Source organism: Clytia hemisphaerica, unplaced genomic scaffold, assembly GCF_902728285.1.
Source record: "Clytia hemisphaerica strain Z4C2 unplaced genomic scaffold, Clytia hemisphaerica genome assembly, whole genome shotgun sequence".
Classification (NCBI taxonomy): Eukaryota; Metazoa; Cnidaria; class Hydrozoa; order Leptothecata; family Clytiidae; genus Clytia; species Clytia hemisphaerica.
The window spans coordinates 1,290,636-1,313,396 of NW_027103726.1; the positions used below are offsets into that span (position 1 = coordinate 1,290,636).

General features: G+C 34.3%; 2 protein-coding genes across 2 annotated transcripts; one reads left to right on the top strand and one right to left on the bottom strand.

The window, feature by feature from the left end:
* Positions 1-6,334: 6,334 nt before the first annotated feature.
* LOC136804711 (uncharacterized) lies at positions 6,335-8,551 on the top strand. Its single transcript, XM_067061323.1, has one exon. The coding sequence runs from the start codon at positions 6,567-6,569 to the stop codon at positions 8,052-8,054; it is 1,488 nt and encodes a 495-aa protein (XP_066917424.1). The 5' UTR covers positions 6,335-6,566; the 3' UTR covers positions 8,055-8,551.
* Positions 8,552-14,212: 5,661 nt separating this feature from the next.
* LOC136804702 (uncharacterized) lies at positions 14,213-20,379 on the bottom strand. The gene is made up of 5 exons (XM_067061314.1): positions 20,200-20,379; positions 19,583-19,708; positions 18,908-19,411; positions 18,036-18,320; positions 14,213-16,555 (listed from the first exon to the last, which is right to left on the bottom strand). Exons 1-5 carry the CDS (start codon positions 20,366-20,368, stop codon positions 15,255-15,257), a joined length of 2,385 nt encoding a protein of 794 aa, XP_066917415.1. The 5' UTR covers positions 20,369-20,379; the 3' UTR covers positions 14,213-15,254.
* Between the last annotated feature and the right edge of the window lie 2,382 nt (positions 20,380-22,761).

A 22,761-nucleotide genomic window follows, 5' to 3' on the forward strand; every position in this document is an offset into this window, starting at 1 on the left:
TATTAATCAGCAGCCTCTCACCAACTTTTGCTCGTTCTCCTACGCAGCTCCTATTCTAGCAAACACCCGCCGCCTTTATGTCCCCACCATCTGACATGATTTATTAACAGACTAGTTTGCTAGTCTATTTTTTCATGTGAAAATTCTCAATTTTACGTCTTGATTCGCTTAAACAGATTTTAGTTGTTTTTGGAAGGTAAAAACAGTATGAAGCAATGTTTTTATTTGAGAATAAGGGATTGTAAATCTGTTAAGGGGGTAGTCATATGAGATTTTGAAAATTGGTGAAAAATTTATCATTTTCGGGATTTAGGGCTTTTTAGGATCCTTTATCCTTTCAAGGCCGTAGCATAAATATCTGCCGATATATTGGGTTTCTTATGAGCCCTGATATACAATTTTCTCCTTAGCAACGGGAAATCGCATCCGTTGCTAGGGCCTCATTTCCGAATGGCTGCTCTAAACATAGCATCATGACATACCAAATGAAAGCTCTTTTTACGCCCTTTTTGGGCGTCTAAGTCAATACCGCCTTTTTTCCCCGGGATTTCTTAATATGACGTAATTAAAGATGGTAACCGAAGAAGTGGTATTTTCAAAAACATTCACATTTTGGAGGCAGTCAGCTGTGTTTTTGACATGGAAACTGAGCTTATGTATTGTTTTGGATTGAATTATGATATTATTGAATGTTTCATTTCATTTCTCACATCTGGGAAATCTTTGGAAGCCTATATTTTGAGTGAAAGCAACAATTTGATTCTGCGAACTGATGTTTTCGAACAGTAAAACTTGTACATTGATTGTTTAAAACTTTGAAAAAAAAACTTTTCAAAGTGATGGACTATAGACTTTGAATAAAGTTTGAAGCAAGGAACCAAACACATTCAATGATGTATCCATTATGAGTCTTAAATCCAGTGGAAATCTAGTCTTTGATGAATCATGGCACTCATGGCGCCAGAGGCGATCCTGGAAAATTGAGTAAAACTACGCATGATTGCAGTTAGGAACATTTGGCGAGTTCCTGTACGCGGCCGCAATCAAAAAAATCATAACGTCACTCAATAAAAAACGGCGTTCGTGTCTTTTTGCACTTTTTTTAGCCTAGACGTTGTAGCAAACATAGTAAGTATAAGCACACTGTGCTTTTAATTGGCTGACAATTTCTTTTGCGTTGGAAAAACTTTTTCAAACTTTCAGCGATGATTGATCAAACTCTTACAATGAAAATTATCCAGCGCATTTTTTATCTTCTTACCTTCTTCATCTTTAATGAAGCACTCGAAGTTTACTGAAAGTAAGCACATAAGATATTCTTATAATTAATGATATTGATTTAAAAACACACTGCGAAGGAGTGCATGACGTAACTCGCGCGGCAACTAACTCGCCTTCTGTTGGAAGATCATATTGGGCGTTTTGGCGTTACCACCCTCGACGCAGCGAGCGCCTTTGTCTTTCCGCAACTCTTTCCACCATTTTAGATGGCCTTAACAATAGATCCAAAAGGGCGCCATAATCTTGGAAGATAATTTGTTTTGGTCTCCGGCTTTGGGAAGTAGCAATGTTTTTGGTTGTTTTCGATGGAAAATGGTAAGAAACTTAAGTTTACAAGTGTCATTTAGTTTTTGCTGGCTTATAGAATGGCAGGATCCTGGATGGTTTCCCTAACTGGATTGACGTTCAACCTGAAGACACGTTTCCCTAAGATCAACACTGAAATTCAATTGTAAATGATGTAAACAGATTTGACAGTTACATCAATATGCCTTCTTAAATGTCTTTAAAAATATAAATAAAAGTAATCACGGAAAAGGATGCGAAAAAAAAAGACATAAGTGTGAGAACAGAGTAATCAAACTCGTTAGAAAAAGTACCATTAGAAGTCATAAAAAATCAACCTGAATAAATGCAATCGAAATCCCAGAGAACTTCATAATTCCCCAAACAACATTACATTACTATGTCAAACTCCCATTACATAAATTTTACAATTACGTCAGAGTTGACTACGCTCGCCACCGAAGAGGTTTATTTGGAAAGGGTAATTACATTATATTGTTCGCTTCTTTTTTAAAGATTGGCCGGGTTGGAAAAGTATAAATTTCTTTGTACATATTTTACCTACCCCAAATATTTAGGAGGCTGAGTTTTAAACAAATGGTCAAGTTGAAACGAACGATAAATGTATCAAGGTCTGTTTTATTTACCCCCTGGTGACTTAACAAAAGAGACTTAACTCGATGTTACAATCCAATTATTGAAAGTTTGTCTCAGCCTTTTTATAATGAGCGAGACATACGTTCTCTGATTACGCAATTTACATATTGACATTTTCGAGGCATTTTGATGTAACTGTTTGAGAGAGCACAAGGATGATATATTTTGTTGGCAATATGTTTTTTTGATGAGAAAATGCACTTTTATTGACTTAAAGCCATGTTTACGCGTTGTACGCAGATTGACGCAAAATACTTGGAGATTCCCGGAGCACGTGAAAGGCCATTTTTTTCAAAAAACTTGGACTATTTTAGTATTTCCAGTACCTTTTCAACATTAAAAGTTATGTGTCAATCCATTTTGGTCAACCACAGTAAAAATTTTGTAAAACGGTCTATGTATCGCAGAAAAATTTAGAAAAACCTCTATTTTCAACTTTCTCCGCCGTTTTCTCAAAACACGTTTTAGGGGGTTTTCGCGCACCTTGTCAGCCTGTTCTCAGGATTGAGAAAAGCTATTGACTTGAAATTTTCAGGGTAGTTTTCCATTATGGAAAGCCTCAGGATGAATGAAGCAGTTTTTCAAAAAAATCATTTTTTGACTTTTAAACTGAAAAAGTACAAATTTTAGGTTCCAGACCCCCTGGCTTGAAATTTTGAAAAAATTTTCCACTCATTCTGGAGACTTTCATAATATTAACCTTCACAAGAAAAAATTTTTTGAATAGCTTTCTTAGCTTTTCCTAAAAAGGTGACACAATATTTTTATAGCTTTTACCCCCTGGGCGATATTACCCCCGTCTTTGCGATTTTTAGAATTTTTTTTAATTTTTCATATCCTTTATAGTTGTGCTACAATTGTGGAAAGTTTCATTGAAAAATATTTACTACTTCACAAGATATAACAAAAAGTTTAAAAAATGACATTTCAAATTTCTCATATGACTACCCCCTTTAATCGTTGTTAATTGTTTCTCATTTTTGATAATATCTTTCAACTCCAAGTAGTTTTATTGTTATTTGGATTTATTTTTAACATTTTTTTTCAAAATGGCGACCTCGCCAAATGCTTCACTGGACTCAGCGTCCGTGAAACTGTGAGTGCCTCCTCGTCGCTACGCTCCTGCGGGGGCAAAAAGCAAAGTTCAGCCAGAAGTAGACTCTAGTCTATGCCCTCCTTAGCCAGGGGGGGGGCACCTTCTTCTTGGTACTTGAACAATGTCCTCAATATGTAGAACTATATGAAGACCAGGCCACTTATTATCACTTGCATATATTTTTTCTAAACATTTTTGTTGAATATTGCTACCAAAAAAAAACCAAAGGAAAGAGAAAGATTCACAAAAAAGAAATTCAAAAATGATTCAAAAAAATAAGAGAGAAAGATAAAAAAAATAGAAAAAAATTTAGAGATAAAAATTAGAGGAAAAAGGTTCAAAAAAGATTTCAGAAAAAAATGGGCGTAGTTTTCTACATCTGCAAGGAATTAGCGTTTTAGGTAATATTTTGATAAATTTCTTGCAAAGAATAAAATACCAAAGTTTTTTAAATACCGAAATATCGAATCATTTTAGGCAATTTACCATCACCGAGAGCATTTCAAATACAATATACCGTAAATTTTTCTTAAAATACTTAAATACCTGACGTGCCAAACTTTTCCGTTTTCGAAAATGAAGAGAAGGCTTAACGAGATACGGATGTGGAGCAAGATTGGTCAGAAAGAGGAAAAGAAAAACAATTATTTGGTTTATTCAGCACCCCTTCAGCACAAAATATAACAATAGAGACACTGTTCTGATATGAAAAATGTGTCTGATGTGAAACGGGAACATTTAAAAAATAAAAACTTTAAATACACAAGGTCATTATTTATCTAAATATTTTCTTAGTTTCAAATTGTTTAAACGCATGAATGCACATGAGACCTTCAATCAAAAGTAAAAGAAACTCATCTTCAGCTTAATACAATGTAAATATCATGAAAAGTTTATTTTTCAATTTTCTATGCGTGAAGATTTTTGTAAAATTGTAAACATTTTGTACAAGATTTTGTTCTCGCTGAAATCAAAAGAAACCCTTTCAAGAATCTCTAATACTTTTCTGGCATGGCTTGATTGGTACAGAGTTCTCAAAAGGTGAGGATACTTTTAATATTTTTAATACACCCCTGTCTCACATCCCCCAATGGAACTTCTTTACTACACAGTGGGTAGTGAAAATCTCTATCGAAATTAAATGAGGATAGAAATTCTATTGTTCCCAATGTTCCCAAGCATCAAAAATTAAGCTGGAATGATTTTGGGGTGCAATTTTGTTTATTGAATTTTAAATTTGGGAATAAAGATAAAGTCATTTCCCAGTTGGGATGAAATTTTAGGGTTTTTTCATCAAGGGACAAAATCTTGGCCAAATATTACATCGGCGGGGATTCCCACTGGGCCTGTGACACAGGGGTGTTCAAATGGATAGGCGGGAAAGAGAAAGGGTACGCGATTGAAAACCATAAAGTGTAAACAAACACAGGCAAATTTCCCTGGCGCCTTGAAAGGAGCAGGGGGTGTAAAAAACAGCCACTGACCTGAGATAATTTATCGTACGTTAAGTAACATTAATACTTTTCTTTTTCAGAAACAAGCAATGGCTATTTCGAAATCATCGACACTCTTCATAGCCGCTATCATTTTATCCATCACAGTCTGCCAAGTATCATGTATGCGGCACCATCACGTCGAGCGTCGAGCAGGAGACGCCAGTAAAGACATGGCCAAAGAAGAATGTGACATGCTTGCTAATGATATGTTACAGAAATACAAAGACAAACCGTACACAGAAGCTCGAGATCCGTTTCTGGATTTCTTTAAGAAATGTATCATCCAATTATTTGACTTCCAAATGGAAGCAAACCCAGCACGGCGGCAAAATATGGTCAAAATTCTCCCACTAGCCTTAATTTAGCTTATATATTGTTTTTATGTTGCCAAACCAATGGATATTCATAAATGTTATGATTTTCCAAAAAAAATTCAAAATTTGAAAATTTTCAAAACTCGTTTCCAGTCCCTTTTTTGGCAGTTTTTTGAAAAACACGAAACTAAAAAGTTGTTTTTGAATTTTGAAACCAATTTTATTGGAAGGAGGGGAAAATTCTGCGTTCGAAAATGGGGTCACTTTTATTTCTACAAAAATCTGAAGCCGAAATATCGAGTTTTAAAGCTTTTTGAAGACTGGGACGAGGTTGCTAAATTTAAAACTGGCAAATTTCCAGGGGGGTTATGTCGAAAAATTTGTCAAAAATATTTTTTTTATTGGCTTAAACGACTGAAAATCATCTTTTCTTTCGATAAAGTAACATTCCAAGAGAGTTAAAGGCGTAGTTTTTTTCAAAAAATAAGCGGAAAGATTGAATTTTATGAGAGTTTCTACAGAAAATTAAAGTTTAAAAGTTATTTTATTTTATTCAAAACTTTAGTTTTAGAAATTCCACACCCTATTTAAACACCCTCTTAGAGTTGTCGTAAAATCACACCAAATTTGGTAGGGAGACTCCCTATGAGAAAAATAACAATTTTGAGCTTTAGAATTTTTTTTATTCCGATTTCCCGATTTTTAATACCGGAAAACCCCGATTTTGACCCCCGTCTTTTTAAAGAATGTTGCCTAGCAACAAGATAAAGGCCTAAAATGAAAAAGTCTCAAGCCCAAAAATTTTGCTTTTGTTTAACCTTACTTCATACCAAATTTCAAGTCTGTAGCTTATCGGGAACATACTGTTTAAATACCCCCCTAAGCATTTCCAAGCCAAATTGCCTAATCGATCGTTGGTTTTTACCTTATATGGGCGTAACTAAAAATTCAATTTCTCGACTTTGGAATTGGTCTATATAAAAAGTGACCCCATTTTCGAACACTACTCATCAAGAGCTATCGGATGAAGGTATTACTTTTACGCTATTTCGAAGTTTTTTTTCCTTCAAAATTTTGATGACGTCATTTTTCGGTCACGTGGAAATTTTTTTTTCAAAAAAAATTTTCAAATTTTTTTGGAAAACTGTTTCAAAGGTTGATATGGTAAAAGAAATGTTGTGTAGTCTATATAACAATCAAAACACCCTTGTTCAACAAGGTTGCTCAGCAAGTGGGAGAAAAACAGCCAAAAATGACCACCGTGCAGAGGACAAAGATAAAGAAAATTATGTCTTATTCAAGAATTTACCAACCTTTGTTGAAAAACCATACGAAGAATTTAGTCCTTTGACAAAGAATTTTGGACTTTACGCTAAAGTGATTGAAACCTTTTTCACGAAAGCTGGTGAATGGAATACCTTGCTCAAGGATGATAAAATGAAAACTGATAAAGGCATTTTAGTAGTATGTAAAAATCTATTATATGCTGTTGGTGCTCGTTATGCATATTACACTTACCTATTACGTCATATTACGACTAGTGATGTAAGCCTTTGTAAGGTTGATCCTGATGATAAAATATACAAGCCTTTGGAGATGTGTTATCCCGTACAAACGGGACCCGTAATGTGTACCTCAGACGTTGAATTTGGCTTGGTTGGAAAAGAAGCCGGTACAGCGGTCCTTCAATATAACAAATATATTGCGACTCAAAGATGTGATGTTAAGGGGGCACAGAAGCCGTGTAATGCCGAAACCATGCTTGATGGACTTATCCGTTCAGATGCATTAGAGATTGCAGCACCTGATATCTTCCTGCCCACAAATCCCTCTGATAAAGGACAAGTTGCGAAACTTGAGAAACAGAAAAAGATTTTAGCTTCTTTAGATAAGAGCTATTATATGAAATGGTTTGACTTAGTTTTAGCAATGATTCCTGTTTTTAGACAAGATTCATCTGTCAGCTCCAGATTTATAAACGATTTGATCAGCTTATCTGTAGATGATCTTCAAGAAAATTTTAAAAGTTTTCTTCAAGGAATCTCAACTAAAAACGCCGCACAAGTTTACACCTCATTTAATAAAATCGCTGAAATCATAACAGCCAAAACAGATGATCAGAGGAATGACCAATCTGCTAAAATGTTTGATGAAATTTTTATGGAGATTCGAAATCATCTTAAAGCAGCTAAATCATACCACAGTTTTGGTGCTATCAGATCCATTAATGTTGCCTCACAGATGAAACACAAAGAAATGATCAACAAGATATCTCTCAATGATTACATTTCATCAGCTATTGAAAATTTTGGGCATACCCAAGAATCAATGGATAAATGCCTTGCCAAGAAACCACAATCAATACCACAATGCATTGCAGAATCAAGTAAATATCTATGGCGTACTTACTCAACTTTAAAAGCTGCTAAAGACATTTTAGTCGATGTTGGCCAAGGTGAGAGTTTAAGCGAGCAGGCTAAAATGGAAACAGTCAAGGCACGCGATTATGTTGCTGAGTTGTTTTTTATCTTCAAGAAAAATAAGAAAGATCTACCCAGTGAGTATTTCTCTGCTATGGCTTATAAAGAAGATATACAGCTTGAAGAAGAAGGAAAAAATGAAATGAAAACCAAAACGTATAAAGCTACTGAGCTTTTGAAAAAGTTCATGAAATGTGATTCTGGTGACTCCTGTATGAAGAAAGTTTCAGATGCTGTTGTCGAATATGCCAAATCAATGCTGGCATACCAAGATAAAAACAGTGCCTGGAAAAAAGTCATATTGGATAAGGTGATCAATAAACATTATTTTGATTACGTGACAGAACCTAAAGATAAGATTGTGAATTGTTATAAGGACTTTTTATTGGGTATTAAAGATCCATGTCAAATTAAAGCAAATACCAAAGATAAGGCTACCGTTTAAAGTATTTTTACGAGAGTTTGATCGAACACGTTTAATGGCTTGTATCGGAGTGGTCTGAAATGAGAATATACATATAGCATACATTGAAGGAACGTCCATCACATTGTGATTATATATGTACAAACTTTATTGGAAATTCGGCAAATGTAGAGATTATACTGAATGCAATTTTTGACTGATGTTAAAATGATTTACGCGTCCTTCATTGATCTTCTTTTTTAAACCGTAAGAGAGAGAAGCTGAATTGAACAAGGGAACAAGAAGAATGGATAATGCAAAAAAGCTATCACAATACGATGTATATTCAACCAAAATGAGATTTAACAGCTTAGGTGAGAAATTGGGACATTCTCGTAGACACATATTTAAAAGAAATGGTAGTACAAGCTGAGTTCAGAATGATAACCAAATCTTGGTCTGTCGTGTATATAATAATTACAGAAATGAAAATATCTTATGACTTGATTTGAAAATTCAAATTTTAAAATAAATAAATTTGTAAATACTAATTATTTTACTTGAATTTTTCTTCATATGTAAAAAAAATATTCAAAAGACTCAGGAAAATTTTACACTTTTTCAACTACAGTCAACTCTCTCTAATTCGAACTTCTATTATTCGAATCTTTTTTCTGATTCACTGCATCCCTTTGACCGAACTCTTTTACTGTTGAAAAGTTCTCTCAAAGTCACTTAGACAGAGGTGTGTGTATTGAAATTTCTGAAACTTGTGTCCTGAATTATAGTATGTTATAAATGGGGGAGGCTAAATTCCCTAAGTCTACTTAATCCTTTTTCACACCTCGACCTATTTGCCGAGGCCTTTTTTTTACACCATCGACCTTTCGGCTCTGATCATAGTGAATTTTTCATATTTGCCATGTATAAAATGTGTTTTTCTGACTGATGTAACCAACAAAACTTTTGCATATTATACATTTTCTGTTAGACTAACTATTCCTGAATCTGAAAATCTAGAAATGTTGCAGTAGATGGTGTATCTTTAACCATCAATAAAAACAGATTTTCGGAAAAATTTTGTGAATTCTTCTTTGTTTCAAAATCTTTTTCAATTTTTCATCCCAGTTTTTCGTACAAAAAGTGTCATAACTTTTGAAAAATTTTAGATAGCTCAATCTTTTGCAGATAATCAAAAAAAAATTGAAACAAGAACTAAAAGGTTAATTACCCGTTAAAACCAAGCACTTTTTATAAAAGAGGGTAATATTACAATAATTTTTGTTGAAAGTGTAAAGGAACCCAAAACACAAGTTTTATCTTCAAATCTCGTAACCGATAATTTGACTATGGTCAGAGCGCTTAAAAGATGTTATTAAAGAAAGTAAAAATTGGGAGAATTATTTTGATAGAGATCGAAGAAATTGGAAATCGAAAGTTTTGAAGAGCATTGGATCCAATATAAAGCATGAACACCCAGAAAAATGCTCATAGATGTTTAGATGGATATAAAGATTAGCTCAAAGGAGAAGGCACTGGTTTAATACGCACGAGGTTCACGGTTCAAACCCAGGTGTGACACCTTTAAAAATATGAATAGCTTGAACACGTAGGAGAAGGTACTCTCGGGTACCTAATGGCCTTACCCCCCGCTAATTAATTTTTCGAAAATTTTCCACCTAGGACATTCTTATTCCAACCCCCCCGCTTATTAATTTTTGGGAAAATGTTTTTGAAAGTTCCCTTTTTTTGTCTTAATTCTGCTGTATTAGCCTCCTTTTCAAACATTTTCTACCCAGGACATTTTTATTCAAACCCCACCCCCCGCTTATTAAATTTTGAGATTTTTTCCAACCCCCCTGCTTATTACACCCCCCCCGGCTATTAGGTACCCGAGAGTGTTGTCAAATTCGCTCAGAGCGCACAGGCTTCACACACGAAAAGTCCACAGTTCGATCCCCAGGTGTGACCTTTGAGAATATGAAAATGTAAAAATCAGATATTTCAAAATGAAAAAGAAGAGAGAATAAGTGCTCAATTTCAAAACGCTCTTTAAAATGTTTTAAAAAGAAGATTAGAAAAATAAAGAAAAATTACATGCAGGCGCGAAAAAGAATTGCCATCTACCTTAGGCACTAGAGGCCAAGTTTTAATCAGGGAAAATATGACCTCTGGAGATAATTTGACCTGTGATACCCACGGTAATTTTGCCGTCTACTTAAAAGTTGCCAGCGAAAAAGCTTCATGCGAGAATTTTTCATGCGTATATTATTATAGACATTTAACACAATTTCAAATATGTTTCTGTAGCGCAATAAGTAAGGGGAGTTTCGCAGCAACCAGAGGTTAACTTATCATTCACAGGTTCGAGTCCTAATGAATGCCGTTATTTATGATCGGAAAAAAAAACAGGGTTTACATTTCAAACTGAGCAAAATTTGCGCGGATAAATGCGCACGCGTAACAAAAAACCACAAGTGGTTAATAATTGAAAATATATAAGGCTAATGAAATGCGGTGGGTTGGTTGGTCGGGGAGGTGGTGTTCTATGGGAAATCAAATACTATATCCAAGTCACTTAAAGAACTGAAGTCTCTTAGTCTATATTATAATGAAAAAACAACGATTCTTCTTTTTTTCTACTAAAATTTCATATTTCAAGAGTATCATGAAAAAGAGTGTCCGGGTCATAGCGCATCGCTGCCCTAGAGGTCAAAAGACCTTTAGACCCCAGAGGGCGCACGACCACGCCACTTTAGAGCCCCTAAGGTGGGTTTCGAGCAAGGCACTTTATGGTACACCGGTCATCAACGGTACTAACTGTGCACGCACAATCAAGCAACTATGTTGAGAGCAATGGGTATCTCAAGTGCACGAACTTCGATCGAACAAGTTCACATTACGAAACGGGGTACCATACATCTCCAGAAACCGGCTGCCACATGTTAAACCAGAGAACTAACTCTAGTTAGGCGCTTACAGACTGGTATGGACTGAAGCACGGAAACTTCTATATTCCTGGACCGGGTCCCGTGGCGTAATTTTGTGACAACATGAACCGTGATTATTTATACGAACAATGAAAGCTAATATCTAATCACTTGTGGTGTCACCTCTATGCATGCGTAAATACACAAGTAAATGACATTTGCCGATTTCTAATGTTATAGCTATGTCCGAGATAATATTATTGTTCCCTCTCAAAGTATTTTGATTGCATTCTAATCGAAAACTCCAATCCCCAAAAGAGAATCAAAATTTCCCTGTCAAAGTCAAATTTGTCTATTTAATTGTCAATCATATTAGTCGTTAGAGCCCTTAAGAGCTAGAAAACCAAAAAAAAAACAGAGAGGGAGTGTAAATTCTAAGCTTCTAAGGTCAGGGAATGAATATTAGACAAAATCTTTCTGTTAGACAATCTTGGGTTTTACCTAAGGTGTGAGTTTTTTGGAAACGGATTTTAAAATGGCGGCAATTTAAACCATATACGTCTGATCTGTTTTTTTCGCTCGTCTTTTTATCCATGATATTTCGTAGTCACAGTACAACAAATATCTTTTGTCTCGGCTAGTACAAGACGTCATATTTAACTTTCATCTAATTTATTTTGGGTGTTATGGGAGTTGTTTGAACTCCTTGTAGTAACGACTGAGGATGGTTTTTTTGTAAGGAGCGGTTGTATAAAAGAACTCCCGCACTCTTTTCTGTCCTGTGTCTCCGAAAAAAATGACGAAATATCTTGAATCATTTACCCCAATTTTGGCGGAAACTTATTTTGACTCTTTGGTGAGATTTGGTGAAATTTTCAGGATTAAAATAATTGCTTGAAAAGGGGCTTAAATTCAAATTTCTGTTGTAATTTCTGAAATCAGAGGCTTTGATTTTATCTAGGTTTTGTTTATGGCCAAAGTTTTGCGCTTGCTGTTCTTATAGAAAAGCAGACACCCCTGTCTCACAGCCCCGTTGAAACTTTTCCCACAGCGGGCGGGATAAAAATTTCTATTGAAATCTCAATGTGGATAAAAATTCTATTTTTCTAACATTAAAAAATTCAGTGGGGATGGTTTTGGAGTGCAATTTTTAAACATTAAATTTCGAATGGGGATAAGGTCAAAGTGAATTTCACAGTGAACTGTAGTAACTCTGGGACTCTGGGATATTTTTACCACCGGGACGAAATTTTCGCCAATTTTTTCAGTTCGGCTGCGGCTCCAGCGGGTCTGTAACACAGGGTCATGTATAGGGAAAGAGTTTTACTAATATTACCAAATATTTCGAAATATTTTCAAAAATGATAAAATATTTTGAGAGAAAAGAAATCTAGTCTTTACTATTTTATTCGAGTCTAATTAATTCAAGGATGTATAACCTAGAAAGCTTCTGCTGGTTCCGGTAGCACTGTTGGAAAAAAAACAAAAATGATATAATGCACAGCGGTAACTTTATATCATTTCTATTATGAGATATTTCCCCAACCTCGCTTGTTTCAAGAAAAGAAGAGACAAACCCTTGTAATAATTTGTCCTTAAAACCGATATATGGATTATTCTTCTATGAACGCTTCTTTTATAAGAACCTGTAAATTTTGGCTGATGCCTGGCTGTTTTTCTTGTGATTTTCAGGCTTAAATGCTTTCCCTTTATTCACTTTTAGATAAATCAGTATTTCTAAGCAGGGATATGATAAAGCTATGCTTCTACGCAACTTCTGAAATCTGAAGGTGAAGTTGTTCTGAACTTGTTCTTAGGTCTTTGTAAGAATAGAGCCTAGTGTTCTCATAAATTTGTTCTCAAAAAAGCCTCATTTAGCATAGAAACTTTTTTGGTCTCTTATTTCCCCCGAAGGAATTACGCATTCAGATTTTCTGTCTTTGAGGAACAACCACAATAAAACCATTTCTGTTACATCAAGGAAAATTCTTTGATTAACAAATCCTGAATTTTCAAAGAGTGTATATATTGTATTTATAAGATGATCTTTTTTCATGAAAATCACGCCCATGAAAGCCACCAATATTGCAATATCGGGCTAGGAATTTTTGAGAACCTTGGCTGACACGTATGAAAACCAAAACCTTTTGAAATAATCTCATTGAAAAACAATTTTTATTGAAAATAATTTCTTATGATTGAAAATTGTATTGTCTTTGAACGAAAATTGAAAGAAAAAACCTTAGTAATAACCCGAACAAAGCGCTTACACGATGTTTGACAAACATCCATATCACGTATAGGAAATATTTCTTTTTTGACAGTTCCATTTCATTGTTGGGCTTTTCGGAAGGATAGAGTAAAGACCTTCAATCCCTCATTTAAATCCAATCCACAGAGGGGAGTCGATCATTACATTCTACTGAAGCAAACTAAAAGGACAACATTTACTTTCAACTTAGATTAATAAAGGTATACATTTTTATCTTGAAAACATTGGATAAGTTTCTGCCATTATTTTAAATCCAGTGACATTTTTAGGCCACACTTTCAAGATATGTAGTAAATTACAGACAGAGCTAGAGACCTATAGACTTACTTTACATATCTTAAAGTTGGTGAATTTTCTTTGATACTTCCCAGCCGGCACACAACGTTATTTCAACGTTCATCTAACGTTATATGGACAGTAGCCTGGATATTTTTCTCTGTTTTTTTCTGAAATTTTAATTGGTAAACCTATCATACTCTTTCCTATTCCGGTTTATTCTAATATTCTAATCTTGGTTTTATTTTTAGATAAAACACATCAACAACATGTCAAGCTTACCTGAAATCACATACTCATTTACTGTTATCTTTTTGGTCATATCATTTTGCTCTTGCCGAGCGCTCGAGCGGGAAGAAGCAGAAGGTCTAGCCTCAATGCGTCGAGAAATCCCTCCAGGCTTGATGAAACAGTACAAACCCGCTGGTAAAAAACGTACGGCAGAAATCCCCAGAGCACAATTGGAAAGAGTTTTACAGGCATACCTCAAAAAACAGCTTGAAAATCAAAACAATGAATGAAAGACTGGTTGCCCAGCTTTTATCTTTACTCACAGAAGACAAACGCTCATCGCTTAAGCTACCGTTTTACAACATTTTACCAGGCTTCCAAAATATCGAAAAACGTGACGCGATACCGTTCGTTCGTCCTGGGAAACGCAACATACAATCAAGGCGTAACCTAATGGCAGATCTTATCCCGCTTTTAATGATGAGCTCTGAACAAAATGGGGATAGTACAAAAGAAGGTGATTTGTCGTTCAAAGATACTAAAACAATTTTGAGCTGAATGACATACATGAACAAAATGAGTCAAGCTTTAACGTGATACAAAAAATCAAACTGGAATCGGAAAAACGGCATAAAACAATAAGAATTGACCATTAGGAGTAAGAACGATTTTCAAATTACACTCTCTTTAATGTAAACCTATATAATTTGAATCTTTCTGTAATTCGAACTAAAAGCATTAGTTCGAAACTTTCTTTAATTCGAACTAAAAGCCTTAATCTCTTGAAGATTGAATTTTATCTACTTTAAATTTGGAAAAATTTTTCTATCTCTCTAATTCGAATCCCCCTGTTATTAGAAAATTGTTGATATCTTAAAGATCGAATTATAGAAAGTTGTACTTATAACCTACGAAGCTGTTAAGCGAACGTTTATTTTACTAATTTGAATTTTGTAAAAATGATGAAAAGATAGGCTACGTCATATCTTTCTTCGTTTCGAGCGTAAAACTCCTACCCTTAGTAAGCCCCTAAAAGCCTGGGGTTGTCTATTGTGTAGACTAATGAAAAGATAAATTAATTGTACACAATATGTAAACTTATAATCTCATGTTATTTACACAGTACTATTATACACAAAATTACGAAATAAATTTCAAGCATAAATGTTTTGTTTGTTTTTTCACGTGACCAACGTTGTCAAGGCTTATTCTGCGCGCCGTGCGACTTTTTTTAATACACATCTAGCTGATGTCTAACTAGATCTAGCGCTCTAGATGCTTTACACCGCTATTGAGTACTCGGGATCGATATCAACTCCTGGGTTTATGTGTAAACCTCAGTACAAACAACGTTGTATAAACCATTAATGAAACAACGTGCTGAGACACAAACTACAGTGATCTAGCGTCGTATTTCGTAAACCTTTTCAATTAAAAGCATTCTAAAACATTTTGCGACCTGCAATCAACGATTTACGTCAGACCTGCATTCTTGGGGTCACCTGCATTCTGAGGGTCCACCACACTGTAGTGTCAGTATTGCAATTCTTCATCTGGTGCAGTTAAATCTAAATAGGATGATACATAATCGTTCTGGTAGTCTGGATCTTGTTTATCACTCACTTCATAATGCGTTGAATCAACAGAATCTTGATTCGGTGGTAGCTCTTTCATATTGTTTTTCGGTAAACCGGATTTTAAATCGGATTTCAAAACATTCCCAGTATTGTTGAAGGGTCCTTTCGGGAACGATAAATCTTCGCTTAAAAATTTTTTACTGTATGGATATGACATTTTATTAGGTTGACAATAAACACCACTCATGTCTTGATAATTATTACCCCCGTCTATAGCTGAAGTCATGTCTTGGTAACTACCCCCGTCTGTCGCTTGAAGATATTCATTAGAATCTTCTAAATTTGATGTTTTTTGATATTTTTCTATACTTTGATACGGGGGGCTATCTAATGATTGGTATAATACTGATTGTGTATCGTCGTCAATGTTTTTTGTGGATTCAACTTTAGAATCTTGTGTTTCTATGTCTAAACCTTGGTAATGTGAAATTTCATCTTGAATACATGAGAGTTTCGAGTACGACCGATCTTTTCCTCGGAAATTGTCGGAAGTCGGGTCGTTCTCGGGATCAATCTCGTCGTCAATTATGACAGCATGATTTAAATCATACATTTCAATACTCGCTGTACTGTTTTTATGACTTGGGATAGGAGATGATAAGAGTGATCCTGCACCGGTCATGGATGTTGATAAAGGGCTTCCTTGAGGTATAGATGTAGACAAGGGACCTGCTGAAGAGAGATATGAGCTGCTTCCTCCATTTGGGATTGATGCCATGTTTGGTTGAGTATAGTAGGTCCCTTCGTCATCGTTTGCAGGTTGGAATGTAAACGCTTTATTCGTAGATGCAAGACTTTCGTTTGATTTGCGGCCAGTGTTTGGAGATGGCATATACCGAGTCTTGGCTGATGTCCCGTCTTGAAATTTGTGTAATTTTCCTTTAGATTTGTTTGACGAACGTAATAATTTTCGGTTATCTGAGGCAGGGCATCTCGAGTTGATACAGCCCTCTTCATCGCAAGGAGCTGCCGGGAGTGACCGAGTTTTCATCCAAGATGATGTCCTCCGTACTCGAACACTTAATCGTTGATGTTTCTGATGTTCACATTTCATCGATTCTTTCCCATCCTTCTTACGGTCTTTCATACAACAAAATTTGATAAAACACAATATGATAAAAATGAAGACCAGAACGGCAGCGATTCCGATACCAATGTAGAGATACATTGATGTTTTATCGTCGGTTGTGGTTGGTCCTGAAAATAGACAATGTTTACAATCAATGAAGATGATGTATACAATTTCTTTTAATTATATTTTAGCGACAGATTGTAGTTTTAATCAGTCTAGCATGCTATACCACTAATTAAAACAAAGTAACAGATTTTAGTTTATAATTATACAAATTGATATTATCCCTTAACAATTATCGTATAACACCCATATTACTTTATTACACGGATTATAAACGACTCCAGTCTAATTTTTGATTGATTTTATTAATCGATTCATAACTGGCATTGACATATAGCATGGCCCTTATTTCAGATTCAATATTTTCAAGCTATGAGTTAAAATCTCTAAGAGCAACACCTAAAACCAGACAAAAGTTCCTCTTAATTACTAACGAATTAATACCTTCATTTTAATTATTAATTGAATTTCAAATAAAGAATTTTCTTTTATTTCAAAATCGTCATGTATGATTCTTTCACAAATTCGTAATTGCTAGTCATATCCGTGACAGCTCTGGACAAGAGCATCTACGTAGGACGATCATTGATGAAGTTTTGAGGAGGTATAAGGGATTTCCAGTACAGTCATATCATATTAAAACAAAGGTATATTCAGCCTTTGGCAAGGCGGGTTGGTATAATTGCCAATTTTTGCATTTATTATTGAACCAATTAATGCCAATTCTAAAACGATCTAACGACTTTGAATAATATTGAAAGTCATCATTAACGAGAAACGCTCATAAACGACGCTCTACTATTCGATATTATTCCCTTATTCGATGAAAATTTAATTTCGCTCGAAAATCGAATGAAATTTTCTGTCATTATTTTTTCGATCCGGATATGATGGGAAGCTGTTTCACTGTTTTCCTTGATGCCAACGAGCAATTAAAATAAGTGGCGTTTAAATGCGTGCTCAAATCAAAACAACAACAATTAGTAACAAACCATTTATTTGGACTCTATCAACGACTTTTCTCTTTCATTGGCAGTTGCAACTGAGCCTGTACTTGACTAATAAAGCATGTAAGATTTTAATGGTAGAAAGGTCTTCAGTGTTCAATGATACAGGCTATTCGAAACTGTTTTCAAGAAAATAAATGTTGTGGCCAAAAGATATGGCAGCCAAAAAAATATTTTTGTGTAAATTAAGTAGTTTAGAAAATGCCTGACTACTGAAGTTTGGTATTTTAATCACTTCGATAAAACATAACATGTGCAATAGAAAAAAAAACAGTCATTAGATGAGCATACATTTCTTTGAAATTTTGTCTCAATTTATTTCGGACATACTGCATGTAAATCACAATGGAGTCTTCATAACTCGAACCTCCATAACTTGAATGTCTCCTTAACTCAAATAAGGTTTCTCGTCTCTTTAGTTAACAATCCTTTCTAAACGTTACAGTATAACTCGAAATATTCTTAACTCAACCCTTACAGGTTCGAGTTATAGAGATTGACTGTAGTAAGAAAAATAGGATAAGAAACAACTTACTTTTGCAACGTACAGATTTTCGAATTTCACAACCACACTTCTTCGAAACTTCCTCATTCATCAGTCTCCGTCTTGCCAAAACTTTCTCCGGGTGTTCCCGCCGCCCATCTCTTCTACCGCCCGGGCGTCTTTCAGATCGTCTTTCTGAACAATCTATCACTGCTTCTTCACTGGAACACGCGGCGACACAGCGGAGATTTCCTTTCACACAAACACAGACTTGTTTGCAATCAGTTCGAAATTCTTCATGATTAAGGATTAGCGAATCGTTGTATACACAGGAGTCTAGAAATTAAAGGATGAAAAATTAATAAATAGCAAAAAAGGTTTTCCAACATATGCAGGCTCTGAATAGTATCTTACCTCCTAGGAATTCCTCGAGGAAATTTTATTGTAGTACTCCCGAAACAATCCCATAATGCATCGCTTTTCTAGAACAATTAAAAACTCCGATAAGGTCTATTGGGTCTAAATAAACGATTGGTGCATTGTTTAAGAGAAACAGAAAGCTATAAATTAGCCGACCAAGCTGGATTAAGTAGACGACACTTGCTTAGCGAAAAACACGGTACCAGATAGACTTTAGTTTTTAATAATCCGTGTCAATAATATGATTGTTGAATGACATAACATGATAAATGATGAAAGAAACATGTTCTTATTTGGACCATTTTGTGAATATTTTTGACCATTTCCTTGAGAAATAGGGTGTTTTTGAGTCTACAAAGCCTTAAAATGTTCTTAACTTGTTCTTTACATTTTGTCATCAAAGCCTTATGTTCTTAAATAGTTTTTTCTTAAAAAAAAGTGTAGTTAAGAGTGACGTGATTGGGTAAGCTCAAAAAGCGTATCTAAAATTAATGAACAAATACCTGTGGCAACACATTTTTGAGCTTGGCATTCACATTTGTTTACTTTCAATGTTAATGTTACAATCTTCTGATTATATTGTTGCCGGCAATTTGTTATTGGTTGGTTACTCCAACATGTTCTTTCACATTCGTTGTTTTGTGTGGATTTAGTGGTTGAGGACTGTTTTGTAGTTGTTGGTTGGGTCGATACTGTTTGTGTTGATTTTGATGTGGTGTTGCTAGCTATTGGTAAGGTGACTATAGGTTGTGTTGTTGTGTTAGATGGTTTTGTTGTTGTTGTTTCTGTTTTTGTTGTTGATTGTGTTGTCAATGTTGTAGGGTCTGTTGTGACTGGTAAGGTAGTCGTTGTTGTTTCTGGGCTTTGTGTTGTGACCGGAGAAGGAGAAACAGTTGTTGCTGGCGTCGTGGAAAGGGTTGTTGAGATAGTTGCAGTAACTGTCGTTGGTTCGACCCTATCATTTGTTGGTTGTGAGGCTGTCGTTGTTGTTATTGCTGTCTTAACACCTATGGAAAAGAGGTCTGAGATGTTGAAATGTTGCTAGCTAAATAAAGCACCCTCGTCCCATATGGAACTCGTTTTCCAGTCTTCAAAAATATCTTTTAGATTTAGAACGACATGATTGAAAACAATAAGACATGGAACTTATTATTTTCAGTCCTCAAAAAGTATCTTACCAGTACAAAACCAATTCACACATGGAGTATTACATCCCAGGACATTGAATGGTATTCGAACAGCTTGTTGACCTGCTGGACATGGTTTGGGAATTCCAGGGTTAGGACAACAGTTCGATTGAACTCCTAAAAACATCAACGATAAAGAAGGTTTCATATTTTGTTATATAACGATCGCCATTTATGGAAGCAAACATTCGATTAGCGTAAGGGATTGCCACAATAGATTCGAACGTTTGCTTACTAAAATGACAGCTATTCAAAATGTTTGGGTTCTTAAAGTTGTAAATTAACAAAAAATGCAAAACCTCTTTATACTTTGTAATTAGTCGAAAAATTATCAAACGAACCCAAACATTTTCAAACGTGGTAAAATTACCAATTACTTTTTTTATGAGGACATGATATGATCTTATCTGAAGATAAGAGAAGAGAATTCTAAAATAGCATTGTGGGTGTCAAAAAATTCCATGTTATCGAACATTACTGAGTATAAAATATGAGAATTTGCAAACGAGTGTTTAAGCGAGTATAGTACCATTTAATATGACAAAATTCAGTAAAGATAATTCAATTTTCTAAATAAAACATTCTAAAACCAAAATCTAAAATCTTACCATTAACAATAGATAAAATCAACACCAATAGGGTAACAAACTGCAGACGACAAACCAAAAACATTATATTCCATGAAAAAGAATATGCCTTTACAATATGAAGACAGGACAGGCCACCATCTGAAGAAGGAAAAAAAGAAAGTGGTTTTGAATACCAGAATTGAATCATTAACCAATCAATCAATCAATTTTCGATTGAAATACATAACTTACATACGTACAAAGTTTAACAATTACTTCACCACCAATTAATTTGTTGTTTATTATTAGAAACATCTAAAGTTAATTGGCAGAAACACATACTATACTGCATATCTGTGGAGGAAAAATGGATCAATATTTTTTGCTTTTGTTTCCTTAAACGTTCATGATAATATATAAAATTTTCAAAATAACGAATCCAAATGTCCCAGAAAACGGCTAGATCTAAAAAAAAGGTCAAATGAAAATTTGAATACAGTAAAAAATCAAATTTACAAAACATTTCTTACAGAGACTTTGTTTATCAGATGACGCATTTACTGCTAATTAAAAAGCTATTAAAAATGATGAAGAGATACAATCACAAATATCCCCTTTGTTTTATTGTTGCTTAGTTGTGTCTGAAATAGAAAAGAAAATTTAGGAAGAAGATGCCAAAACTAATCAATCAATATAATACAATACATTTACACGTTGTTTTTTTATATAAGAACAAACTATATAAGAACATAAGGCTTTGATGGACAAAATATTAAGAACAAGTTGAGAATATTTAAAGGCTAGATGATGGACTCTAAAACATACTTGGAAAATGGACAACAATACTCCCAAAATGGTGAAAATAAGAACATGTTATGAATATTTTAAAGCTTCAAACTCAAAAAAAAGTTTTTAAGAACATCCGAAGGCTCCAAAAACTTTGGATGTTCTTGTAAAATAACGTGCAATCTTCTTTTGGCATAGTAATTAATTATCTTCTTTTGTTGTTTTTTCTAAGAGAAAAATTCAAATAAAAGATCAGGCATTCTTACTGTACAACTTAAAGGAATAATCAGGTGTTTTGAAATATTTGAATATGGATTACACGTTGTTTTTTATAAGAACAAACTATATAAGAGCATAGGGCTTGAATGGCTAAAATGTTAAGAACAAGTTAAGAACATTTAAAGGCTAGATGGACTCTAAAACATATTTTCTTAGGAAAATGGCCAAAAATGCTCAGAAACTAGCCAAAATAAGAACATATTAAGAACATTTTTAGGCTCAAAAATCAAAAAGTTAAGAACATCCGAAGGCTTCAAAAATTTTGAATATTCTTATGAATAAAAAACGTGTAATCTTTTTATTGTCCTAAGCAAAAGCTCAAAACAGCCCAATATCCTTTTTGTTGTAAGGTTGTAAGAAAACGAATATCAACCTGCTTCAAATCTCGAATTTAGAATGTAGTTGGACAAAAATAATTGGAGGTTTTACTCAGGAACAGAGGGTTTCTGCAGGCCAAATATCTCAAACCATCTGATTAGAAGTGATTATCCCTTTAAATCATCAAATAGAAAGGTTTACTCAAAAATTTGGTCAAGAACAAATACAACCAATAATATATAATTTTTCAATGTTACATTTTTTTGACATACTATTTTATAACAAGGACTTGTTAGTTCCTTTTATAATATAATGTAGTATACAATGTTGGTATTATGTTCATTAATTATACGTTATTTTTCTTAATATAATACAATTTACTTTTGGTGGTGTAAAACTAACAATATTTTAAATCTTATTCCATTATTTGTTTATGTACAAAATAATTACAACTCAAAAGAGGTACACAAAAATACTATGTGATAAAATAAGGGACCAGCACAACACAAAAAACTATCAAGATTCTGTATTGAGACGAAAATAATTTTGTCCAGCAGACAACGAGTATCTTAGTTATGGTAGCCAGGAAACTTTGACTAAAATTTCCCTATTTAATTAAAGTTGTGAATGTAACGTATTTGCTTATAGATGATTTGAAAGTTTTCTGCAGTGAAGCACAGAGACTAAATTTTGAAATAACATCTATGGTGATGTGCATATTCAAAAGAAAGCTTTGAAATTCTGAAGGCAGACAGAGCTAGTTGACTATTGGATAGAAGAGTTAAGTTTATTCTAATTCGGTTGCTGGCTGAAAGAATTTTCACCTCATCCACAAAAATTCTATTGAATTCTAATAATACTACTTTATATACACAATTGAAACAGAAAGATTGTAAAAAAGCGATTCGGACTGATCATTTTACCAGAAAGGCTGATAAAGAAAATGATCAGGCCTATGTGATCGATGCCAAAACTTAGAACAAAGTACATGATCATATAGTCTTAATCTAATTTACGGTGACGCAAAAATAAAAAAAGAATTGTCTACAAGTACACAACACCGAAAACACAATCAAACAGATTTCGAATTAAATTCAAAACCAGTACCGTCTAGACCCTAGTGCAATCAGGGGGGGGGGCACGCAGTTACTACAAGACAGTATGACACTACCATACACTACCTTACTACCGTGGTGGTACTGTATTCAGAAGTTATGA

Bases quoted from the DNA above. Each gene is read 5' to 3' on its own strand.
- LOC136804702 (XM_067061314.1), bottom strand. From the start codon at position 20,368: ATGATTCAATTCTGGTATTCAAAACCACTTTCTTTTTTTCCTTCTTCA. The intron at 19,709-20,199 runs GTAAGATTTTAG...TGATGTTTTTAG, and splicing joins GATTTTATCTATTGTTAATG to GAGTTCAATCGAACTGTTGT. The intron at 16,556-18,035 runs GTAAGTTGTTTC...GTCTATTTTCAG, and splicing joins AAAATCTGTACGTTGCAAAA to GACCAACCACAACCGACGAT.
- LOC136804711 (XM_067061323.1), top strand. From the start codon at position 6,567: ATGAAAACTGATAAAGGCATTTTAGTAGTATGTAAAAATCTATTATAT.